This window comes from Physella acuta, unplaced genomic scaffold (assembly GCF_028476545.2).
Source record: "Physella acuta isolate Inbredline_101_S28 unplaced genomic scaffold, ASM2847654v3 ptg001937l, whole genome shotgun sequence".
Lineage (NCBI taxonomy): Eukaryota > Metazoa > Mollusca > Gastropoda > Physidae > Physella > Physella acuta.
In genome coordinates, this window is record NW_026733442.1 from 1 (window position 1) to 17,461 (window position 17,461).

The window sequence follows — 17,461 nt, forward strand, 5'->3', positions numbered from 1 at the left end:
AAACCCGGCTCTACGATTTGTAAACATTTTGCGTGAACCACAGCTCACCAGACCATGTGGGGGTGGTAGTGATAGTGATAGAGAGGAAGAGAGGGGACTGCAAAGGCGCGCTTGCAGCTTGTTTCCTAACTGATCCCAGAAGAGAATTATATATACGAGCCGGCCCGCGGCATAACATACGCCGCTATTTAGTTGTTTTATTTTCTACTTTTCAGTAATTCATAATTTGTGAATTCGACAGTACCATTACCAATGCTGCCACTGAAAACATTTGCTTTAAAACACTACCCGCCCCCCTTCCCCTACCATACACCCCCCCTCTTAGTTACCTCCTGTTAGTTTAAAATCGTTTCAAACTAGATTATCTGCCCCTAATAGCCGTCACTAAACCCGGCTCTACGATTGGTAAACATTTTGCGTGAACCACAGCTCACCAGACCATGTGGGGGTGGTAGTAATAGTGATAGAGAGGAAGAGAGGGGACTGCAAGGCGCGCTTGTCGCTTGTTTTCTAACTTCTCACAGAAGAGAATTATATATATAGATAATTATTCTACTCATTTTAGTGAGGTTTTTATTCCTATCCAGAGGTAGACTGGAAGACCCCTTTGTAAAATAATATTAAAAAAAACACTTCATATCAGGACTATTAATTACTGATGAATAATGTAAGTAAAAGAAAACGGCCTAAACAACAGAACATTATTTTCTTTTCTCAGGTTCGCCTAACTGGCGTATTCGTCAACTACACCGGGTTCAGCCTTGACCTGACAAACACCGCCAACAGATCGGACGTTATCCTGCAGGTCAGACCTAGGGAAGACTTCAACACCAAGGTCCCAGAGGTCATCGTCACCAACAGAAGAGCAATGACCTGGTTCACTAACCAAAGCCTGCGAATCTCAGAATTTCCTTTCAACTTGGATCAGGAGTTCGACATCCATATCTTGGTGAAAACCGCAGCGTTTGATATTTTTATAAACGGGTTGTATTTCGTCAACTACACAAACTACTCACCGCTCTCCAAAATTAACTTTATTATAATCATAGGTAAAGTTAAACTTATCCAGTTAAGTTACTAGACTGAAAATGTTTAAAATACTATAATGGGATTAAGTTCAGTGTTTCTTCCAGATTTTTTTTCTCAGCGGCAGCGGGGGGCACTTGAAATTTTCGGGGGGGGGGGGGGAAGGGGGGGGCAGACTAAAAGTATATATATACTTTAAACAGTGACCGCCCCCCCCCCCCCACTCTATTTCTATATAAATTCCATTCCGTTCGGGGGGGGGGGGGGCGGTAGATGTTCTACCCCCTTCGAAGAGATGCCTGGCAGAAACTCTGATTAAGTTCAACGACTAGAGAGCTAATGGTTAACCCAAACGTCTAGAGTTCAAATCTCACTTGGAAAATATTTTACGTAACAGTAGATAGAAAATATTTTTTAATTTTCGAAACAATATAATGTGTAATTCATCTGCGGGAATGAACAGAGATAAAAGAGACCAACTTAAATATGTAATTTTTTTTTGTTAAGCGCGGGGCAAAGGGAGAGGGAAAGAAGAGGATAAGGAAAGAAGGAGAGAGAAAAAAGTGGAGGGAAAGAAGGGGGAGAGTATGGGGGGGGGGGGGGGGGGGTAAGCGCTTGCCTCAAAGAATTCAAGATTGGACCATTTTCTATTCTTTCCATGTTTTCAAGATATAAATTAGAAATAGGTTTTTAATTATAATTGAAATGTTTGTTTGAATGCTATTTGGTACTGATAAATAAGGGTAGCCTAACTGATAGTAGACAAGGTTAAAAATTAAATGTATCTTATGTATCTTACATTACATTAATCTAATGATCACCAGTGTTTCTTCCAGACTTTTTTCTCCGGGTGGGGGGGGGGGGGGGGCTTTTGAAATTTTCGGGGGGGGGGGGGGGCGGTAGACTTTCTTCGGGGGCGGACACTGTTAAAAGTATATATTCTGTATATAAATTTCATTTCGTTCGGGGGGGGGGGGGGGGGGGGTAGAATTTTTTTTTTTTGCCCCCCCCCCCCCCCGAAGAGATGCCTGGAAGAAACTCTGATGATCACCCTGAACCTAGTTAACATCAATGGTCATTATTGATCCCATTGAACCAAGTTAACCTCTCTAAACCTACTTAACCTCACTGAACCTAGCTGACCTCAAAGAACCTACTTAACCTCACTGAACCTAGTTGACCTCAAAGAACCTAGTTGACCTCACTGAACCTAGTGAACAACACTAAACCAAGTTAACCTCACTGAACCTAGTCGGCTTCACTGAACCTAGTTGACCTCAAAGAACCTACTTAACTTCACTAAACCTTGTTAACCTCACAATACCTTGTCGACCTCACTGAACCTAGTTAACCTCACTGAACCTAGTTAACCTCACTGAACCTAGTTAATCTCACTGAACCTAGTTAATCTAACTGAACCTAGTTAACCTCACTGAACCTAGTGAACAACACTAAACCAAGTTAACCTCACTGAACCTAGTTAATCTCACTGAACCTATTTGACATCACTGAACCTAGTTAACCTCACTAAACCAAGTTAACCTCACTGAACCTAGTTGACCTCACTAAACATAGTTAACCTCACTGAACCTACATGAACAGACCTAACAATGTGACTTACTTAATCTTAACACCCAAAAGTTAATAAAAAACATGCACAACTTTATTATGAGCACAATTTTTTTATTCATTTTCTATGTACATACATCAACATGTGTAAATAAATAAAGTTTATGCGCTTTGACAACTTTGATAATTGAACAACTTTTAAAGTTATAACATAAGTTGTTTCTTGATCCACAAGAGCTTTTTGTCAGCCATGACACATCAGATGTTTATATCTTGCCAGTAGTTGTGTATTACAATAAAATCCTAATCACTGTGATGAAATACTTTTCATGAATTCAAAGTTTAGTTAATTATTACTGTTTATAATCACAAAATTTCAGGCTAAAAAAAAAACAAAAAATATATTTAAAAAAATTAAAATTGTCCAATGAAGACACCATTTTTCCTTAATGAGCCTTAAACTCCATTAAAATTTTAAACATCTTAAAGAACACTTTCGGCATGAATTTTTTATATTTAATTAAAGTAAACATGCAATGCATTCAAAAATTTATCATCAATAACAGTATGACTTTGGTGCTCAGTAACATCGAGTAGACATTTTTTAAATCCAAGAAACAATAAGTTTTAACAAAAACTTTATCTTCTAATTTGAAAATTAATATTATACTTTTTTGTTTTACAAAAACTGTAACCAGAATTTTTAATTTGAAAATTAATAATACACTTTTTTTTTACAAAAACTATAACCAGCATCTTTTAATTTGAAAATTAATAATGTATTGTTTTTTTTTTTATTACAAAAACTGTAACCAGCATTTTTTTATTTGAAAATTAATAATACACTGGTTTTTTTTTGTTTTTTTTACAAAAATTGTAACAAGTAGGCCTATCTTTTAATTTGTAAGTTAAAATTACAAATAGTTTTTTACAAATAATTTAACTATTATCACTGTTAGCTGCTGCCTCTCCTGTCGCGCCTAAACTCTCCAACTCTGTTAAAATAACCGACATTTTCGGCCGTAGCTTGCGGTTACATTCCAGACAGCGACAAGACAAGGCGTACAATTTCTCCACAACGTCGGCATCCCACTCACCCCCGCGTTTATCTAACAGGTCGTGTATCGTGCCACACTCCTCCTCATCCTCCCCACAACAGCAGAACTCCTGCACGTACAATTTCAGATCTGCTGTTTCTCTACCAGGGTCACACACTGGGAGACCTAAACAACAAAAAGGCAAAAAAAAAATGTTAAAATTATCTTGGGGATGGCGTGGTCTAGCTGTAAATTTCTCCATTACTAGGCTGACAGTTGTGAGTTCGAAACCCAGGCTAGAGACTGTATTAGGTCCCCTAAACAAACAGTCCTTCATATACAAACCAAGTGCTGTGATGAACTGGAGAAGGAAATTAAAGCTCTGCAGTGTCTAGCTGCCCACAATATGGGTGTGTGAAAAGCCCATATAAAATAGAGAGAGAAAGTAAGCAAGGGGGCCCATAAGTTTGACAAGCAACTTTGCATTAACTAAATTTCATTACGATCAAGGAAGAGAAAATTCGCCAAGGTCATTGAAGTAGATTAACTCTACTTAATCTACCCCCATGTGTCTTGGATATGAACAGAAAAAGGTGATGATGAAGTGAAAATTCACAGAGAGTCAATAATTTTAAGCAGTGGACTAAATTCTTCAGATAGGGTTTGAATAAATAGGGAATATATGTATATGTACATAACAAGCTTTTTACAATGAAAAGAAACTTTGAGAAATAATTTGTAGCTTGGCTTTCTAAATATTTGACAAAGTATTAATGAAATTGTTTATTTTCCCCTAAACATAGTTGCTTCTATCAACTACGGTGTCAGAGCTTTGCAATCCAGATTTTAACCAAGATTAATACATTTTTTTTTAGCCATGACAGTTTTAATTTAAAATCTTCGTCATTACAGCTTCAAGAAATACAAAAGCTTGTATGTATGACAGCATTATACACGCTAGCTATGTTTACTCAATACAAATCAACAAACACTACCATCGCTTATTTTATATCATACTGTCAAGAAGGGGAGACAAGAATATTATTCATACCCTCTTTTTATACTACATTTTCAATGAAAACATTTACATACACTATCTTGTGGGTTCAGCACAGTGGCGTAGCGAGGGGGAGGGCGGGGAGTGCGGACTGCACCGGGTGACACCATTTAGAGGGGTGACACCAAGGCAAAAAAAAAAAATAGCAAAATATATAGAGAAAAATGATAATTCCACTTAATTAAGTGATTAAATCGAGTGTTAAATAGTCTTTTAAGAGCAAATTTGAAAATCTGACAAATCCTGACAAGGTTGGAAGCGGGAGGGGGGGGTGCAAATGGAAAGTTTAAGGGGGTTGATCCAGAGAGCCCGCCAAATTGAAAGTTTGTTCCCGGGCGCCGGGAAGGGTCGCTATGCCTCTGGGATGGTGACACCATCAAGTGCCGCACCGGGTGACACCCGACCTCGCTACGCCACTGGTTCAGCACTAATTAGAATCAAACACTAAAATTTATCTAAAACACTTCCAAAGAGAAAATTCTAATTCACTTCAGTTCACTATATAAATTTGATATCTAACCCCAGCTCACCTGTTAAGACCCCCAGTATGACCCCCAGCTCACCTATTAAGACCTCCAGTATGACCCCCAGCTCACCTGTTAAGACCTCCAGTATGACCCCCAGCTCACCTATTAAGACCCCCGGTATGACCCCCAGCTCACCTGTTAAGACCTCCAGTATGACCCCCAGCTCACCTATTAAGACCCCCAGTATGACCCCCAGCTCACCTGTTAAGACCTCCAGTATGACCCCCAGCTCACCTGTTAAGACCTCCAGTATAACTACACCAAAGCTAAAGCAATCCAGCCCGTTGTGAAGGGTAAAGTTGAACGCCTCTGGGGCCAGGTACGGGGCCGTGCCTATAACTGTGGTGGCCTTCATCACCTTTGTTGTCATGCCTGAGGGGGTGAGTTTAGCTGTAGCAAAGTCTCCTACCTGAATGGAGACACAGGGTCAGGTATATGTTAGGTAAGATTTAGGTAACCTTTAGGCAAAATTTAAACAAAAATTATATATATTAGGTAAAATTTAAACAAAAATTATATATATTAGGTAAAATTTAAACAAAAATTATGTATCACAAGGAAGGACAAGTAAGGTAAAACCACAAGCAATGTGAAATATGATCAAGGTAGTTGAACAGGTAAAAAAAATCTCTGGCTTGAAGTCTTATCAAAATAAAAAGAGTAGAGTTTATCTTTCTTCCATGTTCTTAATTGTAATATATTGAAGGAGATTTCCTCTGTCGCAATTAATTATTATGTAAGTCCGATTTCAGCCTGCTGTATTTTATTTCCAGCCTAGAACAATCTGAGCTGTGTGTTTTTTTCATTTTGGAGTTTTCTCTCCTTGAAAGGGTTGCTGTCCCTAGCTAATGATCCTGATCTGTCCAGGAGTCCAACTCGGAACTTTTGGTGTCAAGTAATTCGCTCTCCTGCTTGACCACACCGTCCCTTAGAGTTTTCTGTTTTAGCGGTTTTAGCGTTTGAACAGACTGAGTGGTCAACAATAAAACTTGAAAACTTTAATTTCTTCGATGTAAAATAACTTACAATATGTAATGTAGTATGGGTAAAGTCAAGGACTTAAGCACTGGAACTTAAAACTTTTGAGTTAGTTGAGCACTGGTGCATTTTACCACTTTGCAACTCATTCTCAATTATGCCACTTTGCCTCACAATCACACAAATAAAATGCCACTTTGCCCCACAATCCCACTAATAAAATGCCACTTTGTCCCACAATACCACAAATAAAATGCCACTTTGTCCCACAATACCACAAATAAAATGCCACTTTGCCCCACAATCCCACTAATAAAATGCCACTTTGACCCACAATACCACAAATAAAATGCCACTTTGTCCCACAATACCACAAATAAAATGCCACTTTGTCCCACAATACCACAAATAAAATGCCACTTTGTCCCACAAATAAAATGCCACTTTGCCTCACAATCCTACATATAAAATGTCACTGTGCAACTCTAATCCACAAAAAGATGAAAAAATTTCATAAACTACCACACAATATCTTTATGAATAAAACATTTTTACAAGTGTGATAAAGAACTATAATCAGTGCGAGTGTCTAGTGTAATTCATCTCACCCTAGGGTTAAACTCTGCATCAAGTAGAATGTTGGCACTTTTGATATCCCTGTGAATAAGACCCCCCTTGTGTAGAAAGTCTATCCCTCTAGCTGTGCCTGGGGGGAAAAAAATAACTTTTTAAGTAATAAATTTTAAAATTTAATCTTGGAAAACAAACAAATTTAAAAAATGTTTTTTAGTAAAAAACTTGTGTGTATTTTCAAAGTCCTATGTTACAAAGTCAGAAAAAAAAGATATGGCAGCAAGATATCTTTACCACTGCAAGTGTCTTTTATTTTTGATAATAGAATCTTTGCTAAAATTATTTGTGTATTTAATGTTGTTGAGACAAACATCCTAATACACACAAATTGCTGTAAATCCTTTTCTACGTCAAATACAATTTTTGAGAATTGATTACCCAGCTCAAAGCCTGACAACTATTTACTTTCAAATCTGGATAATAGATTCTCCTGTTCTTATAAGGTCAAGGCTACAGTGCTTTGAGTTTGCTAATCATCCATCATACTACATAGGCCTACATTAACATAAGCGATTACTAAAAATGTCAGCTTTAATTGCATGGTTTATTTTTTTTTTAAACCAAAATAATTTTTAGCAAAAACAGATAGTGAGCAAATGATAAACTAAATCAGGGGTGCCCACACTACGGCCAGCGGGCCGGATGGGCCTGCGAGGTCCTCTCATCCGGCCAGCAGAGATCATTTTGTCAATGGAAAAAAACATTTGTTGGTGATGGCTGAGGAACTTCACCCAGAAAAATCAAAGTCATGTCAGGAATAAACTGGCACCTGAAATTTGATAGTCAATGTGGCCCTCGGACTGAAAAGTTTGGGGACCCCTGAACTAAATAATAAAAATAACCAAGAAAACGAGAATGTAAAAAAAAACCAGCATAAAGGGAACTAACCTGTGAGAATGTGTAGCCTCATGTTATTTGACAAAGGGGGAGAATCAAACAAACATGCCAGCCTGTCCTCTAGAGACCCATTAGACATGTACTGATATATCAGGCACTTGGTGTCCCCATCTAAGCTGTACCCCAGCAGGTAGACTAGGTTCTCATGTTTGAACTTGCACAGGGTCTGGTAGGGACATTTACAACAGTGTGAGCATCATTGGATATTTAACTCTAATGTCAAGGCAGTTCTGCTGTATGGAGCAGAGACATGGAGAGTCTCCAAGGCAAGCACAGCAAAGATACAGACCTTCATGAATAGATGCCTTAGACAGATACTGAAACTGAGATGGCAGGACAAAGTGCCGAACTTGGAACTATGGAGGAAAGCTAGGCAGGAGCCTATAGGTGTGCAAATAAGAAGGAGGAAGTGGCGCTGGGTGGGTCACACACTGCGAAAGGCTCACACAAATGTTACACGCCAAGCGCTTGAGTGGAACCCCCAGGGAAAGCGGAAGAGAGGGTGCCCAAGACAGACCTGGAGGCGGAGTCTTCTTGGGAGATGTCAAAATTAATAGCCGAGGATAGGAAGAAATGGAAGGAAATGGTGGAGGACTAAGTAAGTAAGTAAGTAAGAGCATCATTGGAAGGGAAGGACACAAAATATACAGAAATTTAGAGTAAACTGTGTGAGGTTTGTTTAAATTAACGAAATAAATTTATAACAGTGTAGAATATCTAGTAGGTTGGTGTAAATAATTATCATCATCATTTCTGTCGACCCCTTGTGGAGCATACAGGTGTAACCACACCTCTCTAATGTAGTCGGTTATGGGTGATTGCACCAAGTTGCATCCATGACATTCCGCAAAAATTAGGGTCCTCGATATGTTAGGTGAGGGTCAATAAATGGCTTGATGTTTGGTATAAAGTAAGAAATAATTTAACAGCAGTTCAGAATATGTTGTGAGGTTTAGTGTAAAGGAAAAATGTATTATGTTAGCTCTTATGTTTATGGTGTAGGTAAGACTGACCAGCTTAACTTTACCTCCACTTCTGTTTTAAACTGGCCAGAACAATCATCAGAGTCATCTTTCAAACATTTAACAGCAATCTTAAACCCAGTGTTGAACATGCCAAGAAAAACTGTCCCAAAGCCTCCCTCTCCGATGAGGTTACCCCCATTTTTCAAGTTCCTTGTGTCAAAGTTATCTGTAAAACATCAAGCAAACACAGGTTTAATATCCATAACTAATTATTACATTTCTTAATTAACAAAGAGAATCTTAATTATACTATACTATAATAAAAACTTTTTCTATTTTTAATTATTACATGTTTTCAAAATACTACAAAGACTTCAATTACAGTTGTAAGAAAGGACATTGTACAATGATAGACACTATAAATATCCAAAATTTCTAGGTGAAATATTGGAACATGTGGCTACGACTGCTAACCCTAGATAAAGTCCAAAGAACGTCCCCAAGTCCACCCAGCCCTGATAAGCATGTCACTTTTGTTAAATAAAGTAAAGACCTCATGTCGAGGTCACAGAAACAGGTGAACTCTACTTTATCTGTCGCATAGATTGCCGCGTTCAGAAGTGTGACTACTTTTTCTTTCTTTTCCAGGTAATCATAAATTGAATGTGGTGAATCGATAAAAGTTATAACACTTTCAAGCTCAGATTATGTGTCTATTATAGATAGGGTGTTTAAGTAAAAAAAGGACACTTAATAACTTACCTGTTTTAATCAACAAGCTGTAAGATTCTATTTTATTCTTTATTTACTGACGCTACTTTAAATTTAAAGTTACACTAAAAAATAAAATTTATAATAAAAACAAATTCTAAACGGACAGAAAAACTGACAAAAAAAGACATACTTGTAATTTGGCGAAGAATATCATATCTAATTTCTTTCAAATCTATATCAGTGTAGTCAGGTACTGTAGGTGACTCCATTGGGGCACTGCCTTCTCCTTTCATATCACCTTCACTAAGTTAAGTTACAGGCATGAGATATGAACAAAAGGATTAAAACATTCCTCAAGAAATTTTAAACTATTAATTTGAAAATAAATTTTAAATATGTAGCATTTAGGTATTTAATGAAATGTAACGTTTTTAGCGCAATTTCCATTCTGGAGAATTGCGTTTATTAACCCGTCATTTCTGGATGGATGGATGAATGGATGAATGTGTGTCCGCAGCTTTAAGCCGTATCTCCTCCTCAACGAAGCAATATCGATGACTAGTTCCAAAAGCAATTATATTAAGCAAGTTACGAGGATGAACATAGGCCATAAAAATTCCGGGTTTCTTTCATGGATTTCCCGGAAAAGTCAAAAAACCTCGAAAAGAAGCAGTTTTTGGCCCATATCTCGGCAACCAGACCACTTAGCGACTTGAAACATGTACCAATCGATTCCTGCCTTAATTTAGAACAATATTGCAAAAGAAAGTTTTCAAAAATATCCTTTCGTTCGGTCACAAAAATTTTTTTGAATTTATTAAAATTTGGACCGAATTAGTAGGCATTTTATGCAACCACACCACACGCGTCATCACGTTCAATAGCTGCGCCATCACGCTCAATGGCTGCGACATCACGTTCGGTAGCTAGGCGCGCAATGGTTTTTAGTCATGTTACTCTATTGTAAATAAAACATTTAAAATACTGAAATTTTTTTTAATAAAAAACGTTTTAATAACTAACCAATGGTTTTACTAACCCTGCTCTTGATTTACGCTACGACAGAGCTATTTTTAGATAACATAAGGAAATTGCACTAAAATTGTCAATAGACTTTTTTTAATTACTTGTTTTTTAAGTATTTGTATATATAAAACAATTAAAAAATATGTAAATAGTTATTTAACAGTATTATCTGTGGTTAGGGTTAGGTTTAACGTCTTATAATTAACCATACACAAAAATAAAAGGTTTATTCATGATTCTGCAAAAAATGATATCTGGAATTCAAGTTGGGACTATATTTGCAGATGAAACATGAGATTTTGTTTAGGGATCATACTGATACAGGCAACTCAGTCTGACTAATCAATAAAATTGATTTTGTTATTCTTTATCAATAGCATGCACTATTTACATTGCTTAAATAAATGTCTATTTTTTTACGGTTACACAATCATACTCCATTTCAATGTACTTTCACATAAAAGATATTGATTACAGCTTACTAAACATAGCTATGTTAAGTATAGCTATGTTAAGTAAATGTTCCACACACCTGTATTATTCTATAGATATCGTTCTTGCGATTAGCCACCCCCCACCCACCCATCATGTAACCCAATTTTTCAGGAATGTTGGAAACATTGCCCATCTTAAACTATCAACTCTACACATCCATAGGGCCTACCTTTTAACAGATATTGTAGTAATTGTCTGCCCAACAGGATCATTGTAGTTGTCAGGTATCTCAGGTACGCCCTGTGACTGGCCGTTACTGTTAGGAACTGGACGACAAACACCTGTCACTTGCTCATTGTAGTTTGACGCATTGCTGGACGGCAAGCTAGGGAGGGAACGGGTTCGTTCACTAGGGGATGGTGTTACACTACTGGACATCTGACCATGGCCTGCTGTGACAAGCTTTCTTAGGTAATCAGCAGCACTCACAAGCTTGGCTTGGACTAAGGCCTGCAGTGAAGTTATTAAAGTGTGTCAGGTGCATCTGTTTTAAAACATAAAGACATACAATCTGTTTATAGCAATCTTTCAACAGTCTTTTAAACTTGTTTAATAAATGTGTGGGATGGTGTCCCTGAGTACATCCAGCGCTGATGGGTAGATAACTCACATTAGGGAAAGTAAAGGCTGCTGGACATAGTGCTGAACACACTATCTTTTCATATGCCGAGGTCAAAGAAATTCTACTTCTCTTGCACTGAGGACTGTTTTTGAAAAGGGATCTTTACTTACTTTACTATGGGATAGTGAGGTTGGGTGTTGGAGCAATCAATTGCCTTCTGAAAAGTGTCGAGTTCAGATCTCAGGCTTGAGGCTGTAGGATGTCCACCCAGCTCCGATGGGTACCAGACATAGACTTGGGGAAGTTAAGACAGTTGGACATAGAACACTAAGATGAGGGCAGTTCAGTCTCCAACCTAAGTTCCGAAAACATAACTTTCCAGTTAACAGCATGCAGTCCAATGGGACTGCATCACTGAGTGCTCGACTGCAAGACTGAAGTAATTAAGAATGGATCTCTGCCCGTACACATGATTATAGCATGTCCCTGAGTCCACCCAGCTCTGATGATTACCTGACTCCCTTTAGGGAAAGTAAAGGTGGCTGGGCATAGTGCTGACTACGCTATCCCTACATATGCCGAGGTCAAGAAACTTGCTATTTACTTCAACTGCACGATGGATCATTAGGTCTGAAAGAGGAACTTGTAAGCGCACCATCTACAGCTATTACATGCCATCTCTGGTCATGCTTCACTCTACCATGGAGACAAGATCATCCATCTACCCCATTAAGTTTATGAGTGGTCTACATTTACCGACTCACTAACCTCTATTAGATGCTTGACCTTACAGTTCTGTGTCCCCCAGTCCATGAGAAGAAACTTTGTACAGCTTCCACCCCTTGAGTAATTTGTTCTAGAAATCTTCTCAACATGGGCTTGTGTATATCTAAGGATTTATTTAAAATCATGAGCCGACAGAGAAAAACAAAATCTGATCCCATTTTCTTCGGTATGATATCATTTAGGCACTACCATGACGCCTCTTAAAAACAGGTAAAATCTACTTCACCAGCCCTAACAGATGACCACAAACTTTTCTAGTTAAATTAAACTGACCATATAGTACAACACCATGCTTATGAAACCACTGACTTATAATATGAATTTCTTTGGTTAAAAGGTCTTACAATTGGAAGTTAGGAACTTTTAATTACATTATGGTAAAATTTAGACTATTATATTGATCTAGGCTATACTAGATCTAGTTTTTCAATTCATCACTATGCACCAAAAATACCAAGAACAAAGCTGTTACTATAGTATATAGTATATAGGCTAGTATATTTTTAGTTTTTACCTATGTACAAAGTTTTCATCTTGATTGTTGAATAGAAGATCTGGTTTAGTTGGTATCCTGACAGCAAGTTGTTCCCAAAGTCCATCAGTATCAAGCATTGATGACAAGTTTAAAATACTTGAAAAAGGCAGATGCCTGACATATGAGTCTTCAGTAATTATTTTTTTATCCCCCATGGCCTCACCCCATGAAGAGTACCTGAAAATAGACATATTAATAATTAAAAGGCCTACTTATTGAAGATTATAATTATAGTAATAATAGTGGAATTGATAAAGTTTTGATAAAGTAAATGTTAAATGTTACATTAATAAATGTAGTCTACTCAGTAGTATTGTAGATCTAGACTAGTAGTAGAGTGGAGCTAATTGAATCTAGATCTAGATCTAGTACCTAAGTTTAGTAAGTAGATCTAGATCTATATCTAGTACTAAGAAGTAGATCTAGATCTAGTAAGTAGTAAGTAGTCTAGTAAGTAGTTAAGTATTAAGTAGAGTCAAGAGTGGTGTGAAAGTCGCCAACAAAGTTGTTAAAAATTACCAAGAAATTAGCCTAATTCTAATTATTGTCTAGACTAGATCTAGATTCTAGATCTATTTTTAAAACAAGAATCGCTAAGGTTTCTTTTTCCAAAGTAATTCGGTAAACCAACAGTTTAAGTTCTAAAAATGCTTGTGTTAGATCTGTGACTAGGGAGAAGAGAACGATGTAACACTACAGCAAATGTTGTTATTATTACAGGAAGTTCCTGGTTTATATCTGGAAATTACCAATCCTATTTTTATTCAACCAATAAAATAACAGAATGATTTTATAAAGGTGTTTTGTGAATAAATATGAATTATGTCTCTCAACGAAGTAAGTCAGGATGGCCGAGCGGTCTAAGGCGCTGCGTTCAGGTCGCAGTCCACTTCTGTGGGCGTGGGTTCAAATCCCACTTCTGACAAACTTTTTTTTTTGTTGTTGTTTTTAACATGCTCTTCTTATATTGGATTGTCGCTAATAATAATAATAAAAAAAAAAAAAGGTAATCTATCGTTTTAGGTACGTAAAATCGCCCGCGACTAGTAATGTGAAAAACAGGTGACTCCTTACATTTTAATAATTATTTCACATTTTGAGGAGAATTTATGTTTTGAAAAATACAAAAATGTTTCCTTGTTTCATTTATGTACCTGTTTTTAAACAATTGAATTAAAACTTTTCAGTAATAAATGAACACCAGCGATGTTTCCAACAGATGCAACCATGCTCATTTACTATAGAAGCCATCTTGTTTAAGTTTTATTTTTATAGACTTAAAGCGCGAGATTCAGGCGGAAGTCACTCTATTTTACAAATGGCTGCTGTTTATATAGCAAATCTTGCTTGCAGACACTGCCGTTTAAAGTTAATTTCTGGCCTATATTGATATATTTAGCCATTGATTTGGGTTTATTATTCATTTATCTATAATATTTGACACAAACATATGACAATATACTTCTATTAAAGCCTTGACAATGAGGTAACGTTTTCGTACATTAATAGCCGCGGGCGATTTTACGTACCCAAAACGATAGATTACCAAAAAAAAAACCAAAGGAAATTTCTAGATCAATGTACTGAGTGTTGCAGCAATGTTTCCATTAATATGTCAATAGGCCTAAAGATTCCCCCCCCCCCCCCTACCAAACACCGTTGCTCACTAGAAGCTGCCCTCTCAACACCAGCACATTAAATCAGCTCTAACTTTTCACACTAGTAAACACAATTCTAAGAACAAGTCTTTTAACAGGTGAGTGTTTTTTTCTACCACCTCTCATCAATACCTACCAACCCAAATATGTGCTACTGTCTTAACTAGCAAGATAAGCAATGAGGCTGGGTGGTTTGTCAGAGCTGGGCAGGCATATTATAGAGGTTAAAGTTCCCCTTTCAAACCTGACGGTCTATATGGTAAGTGAAAGTTCACTTGTTTCTGTGACCTCGGCATATGAAGAGATAGTGTGGTCAGCACTGTGCCCAGCCGCCTTTACTTTCCCTAAAGTGAGTTAGGTACCCATCACAGTTGGGTGGACTCAGGGACGGTCTACTGACTTTAACCCGGATTTGAACTCGAGACCTACGGTTAGCAGTCCAGCTCTCTACAGCTAGACCACTCCGTCTTACATAAATGCTTGTTATTAGTTAATAATTATTATAGAGGTGGGTAGACCTAAAGATTGGTGGACCGACAGAGATGGATGGGTATAGACAGGTGGTTAGACCTACAAGAACCAACTAGGTACTAAACTGGTGACTTAAGTTGGTTTTGTTCTGTAGGCTACCACAGAATCTAGCACAGACATTTATTAAATGTTTATATTCCATTGACTGAATAAATATTGGGGATCTAATATCACTTCGACGTGACCTGGAAGAAGACACCATGAAGGTTGGATACACCTGGGGACAAATGGAGAGACTAGCCCAGGACAGAGACGTCTGGAAAGCTCTTGTCAGCGGCCTATGTCCCAGTAGGGACGACAGGCAAACCTAACCTAACCTAACATCACTTCACAAAGATAAAGGTCAAATAAAACAGGAGTTTGTAATAATATTTGTATTTATTACATTAGGTTTACATAGAATATGAATATTTTGAATTAAAAGTCATAAGGCTGACAATTCACTACCAATTAACATTTGGAAATATTGATATAAAATCTAAAAACCAGATACATGTCACTAGCACGTAAAAACAAGTATGAACAGATTTGCTTCATGCTAACATACAAGAAAAAGTCTTTCTCGCCCAACTACAACCTCAAGCGCAAATTTATTTGGTGTTTACAGCTGATGAAGTGAGGTAAAAAGAACCTACAGTGCTAGATTGTTGATATATTCCTATTTATAAAAACAAAATGGAATACAGAAATTATTTCATTATAAAAAGTGTTATGTACTAGATTAGGACTTTTGTAAGAATTATGAATTTAAGCAGCTGTCTTTATTATGGAGAGCTAAAGCAGGCTGCTAGTATAAAATTGTAGAATCAAGTATCTTATTTATTAGAATAAACATCGCAAAAAAGAACTGTTTTCCAGAAAAAACAGGAAAAGTAGACCAACAACTAGCAAATTGATATTGGAACTGTTTTTGTTTAGGTTAAAGAAAGTTTACCAACATAGCATTAACTATCGCAGATAAAGAAAAAAAAAATGTAATTTAATTTTTTTTAATATCATAACTGCATGAGTCACCCAAAGAAATACAAACTACACATTCTTATTACTCATAGTAATAAACAATACATACATTCAAATCACCTTTTAAATGAGTCACAGACTATTTTTCAACAAAGCTAAAAAGCAACAAAGTTATTAGTAATCATACTAAACCGAGCAATCAAATAGTTATTAAGACTTACCGTATATATTTAATTAAGATCACAAGCACAATGAAAGTGATTTCTGGCTTAGGTGATTCTTTAAAGTTATACAAATTACAAAGTATAATTATAACTCCAGCTGTGATTACATTTAATAATTTAAATTTTTTGTACTTACAGGCCAAGAAAAAAAAAGCAGCACAGCTGTTACCAACTTTCAAGATTTCATAGTAAAAATTAAAATTATTTTTTGTTCAAACTAATGTAAATAGTAAATATACTCTGCATTCTTCAACACTAGCTCAGACCTACTAAGTCGGACCATAGCAAAAATAGAATCATTTCTTTTTCATTCTTCAAAAATAAAATAATTACATTAATTTTCCATTGGAAAATAGTTAACCTTATGAAAAAACTCATTACAAAGGTTTATGATAATGACGGATTTATTAAAAACAGCAAATACAATTACATTTGTCATTTCCTATACAAACACCTATATGCTAAAAGTGCCACTGTCAATCAATTAATATTTCACACTTAAAAACAAGCAGCATGAAAACCCACGGAACAATTAAAATACCATACTCTACACAACCATACAAGCTTATTGGAATTTTGAATAATGAAAAAAGAAGCAATACCTGATGAGTATCATTATTCATGCATGTATCATGCTAAATACAAGTATCCTTCACCCCCACTGACCAAAATATATACTCTACAACATGAATTTATATTAATAATAGCAAAAGAAAAATAGTATAGCCTAACTTGTTAATATATTTTACTCCTGGCATGCATGCTGAATTATATAAAAGTAGTTTTATTTTTATTTCAGATATATTAACACTAACATTCCCAGTACTTCATTAATTATACATTTTTAAATATATTTATAATGTATTTCATACAGTAAGATTTTTAAAAATTTTGTGCCCGAACTGTCACAGCAAAGTAACTCAAACGTTTATGATAAAATTGCATTGGATTCGTTATTCAGATGTGGATTATGAGAAAAAGCTTGGGAAAATGGCTGTGAAAATACTGTATTAGTTAAATGAGATCCAAAACTGGTTCAGGTATACATGCTGTGGGCGTGTGTCTGAACATAGAAGAGTAAAAATACTTGAAAATATCTGAGCAAGAATTACTTAAGAATTAATCTTGGCTAATATTGATCCCATTTATACATAAAAACACATAATTACAGGCACACCCTAATTCATGAGGCAATACCATACTTTTTTCCACTTATACCATAATTTGTTCCTTTACTAAATCATAGTTTTATAAAACTTGCATCATACAATATGAACATAG

General features: G+C 36.4%; 1 protein-coding gene and 1 non-coding gene across 3 annotated transcripts; one reads left to right on the forward strand and one right to left on the reverse strand.

Moving 5' to 3' along the window:
• Window positions 1-3,407: 3,407 nt before the first annotated feature.
• Window positions 3,408-13,526, reverse strand: LOC131931289 (interleukin-1 receptor-associated kinase 4-like). Of its 2 annotated transcripts, none has more exons than XM_059288030.1 (10): window positions 13,439-13,526; window positions 12,787-12,984; window positions 12,255-12,375; window positions 11,094-11,374; window positions 9,594-9,706; window positions 8,752-8,915; window positions 7,716-7,890; window positions 6,803-6,900; window positions 5,451-5,625; window positions 3,408-3,818 (listed from the first exon to the last, which is right to left on the reverse strand). In XM_059288030.1, exons 2-10 carry the CDS (start codon window positions 12,960-12,962, stop codon window positions 3,535-3,537), a joined length of 1,587 nt encoding a protein of 528 aa, XP_059144013.1. In that variant the 5' UTR covers window positions 12,963-12,984; window positions 13,439-13,526; the 3' UTR covers window positions 3,408-3,534. The 2 variants fall into 2 exon arrangements, with proteins under 2 accessions (XP_059144013.1, XP_059144012.1); XM_059288029.1 differs by having other exon boundaries at window positions 13,327-13,520.
• Window positions 13,527-13,648: 122 nt separating this feature from the next.
• Trnal-cag (transfer RNA leucine (anticodon CAG)) lies at window positions 13,649-13,732 on the forward strand. The gene has a single exon. It is a non-coding gene; the product is annotated as a tRNA-Leu (tRNA).
• Window positions 13,733-17,461: the final 3,729 nt, after the last annotated feature.

What these genes read in the sequence shown, in the direction of transcription:
- LOC131931289 (XM_059288030.1), bottom strand. Translation starts at nt 12,962, where the DNA reads ATGGGGGATAAAAAAATAATTACTGAAGACTCATATGTCAGGCATCTG. An exon ending in AGTTTAAAACAGAAGTGGAG is followed by an intron (nt 7,891 to 8,751) that starts GTAAAGTTAAGC and finishes TGTCCCTACCAG; the next exon opens with ACCCTGTGCAAGTTCAAACA. An exon ending in GAGGCTACACATTCTCACAG is followed by an intron (nt 6,901 to 7,715) that starts GTTAGTTCCCTT and finishes TTTTCCCCCCAG; the next exon opens with GCACAGCTAGAGGGATAGAC.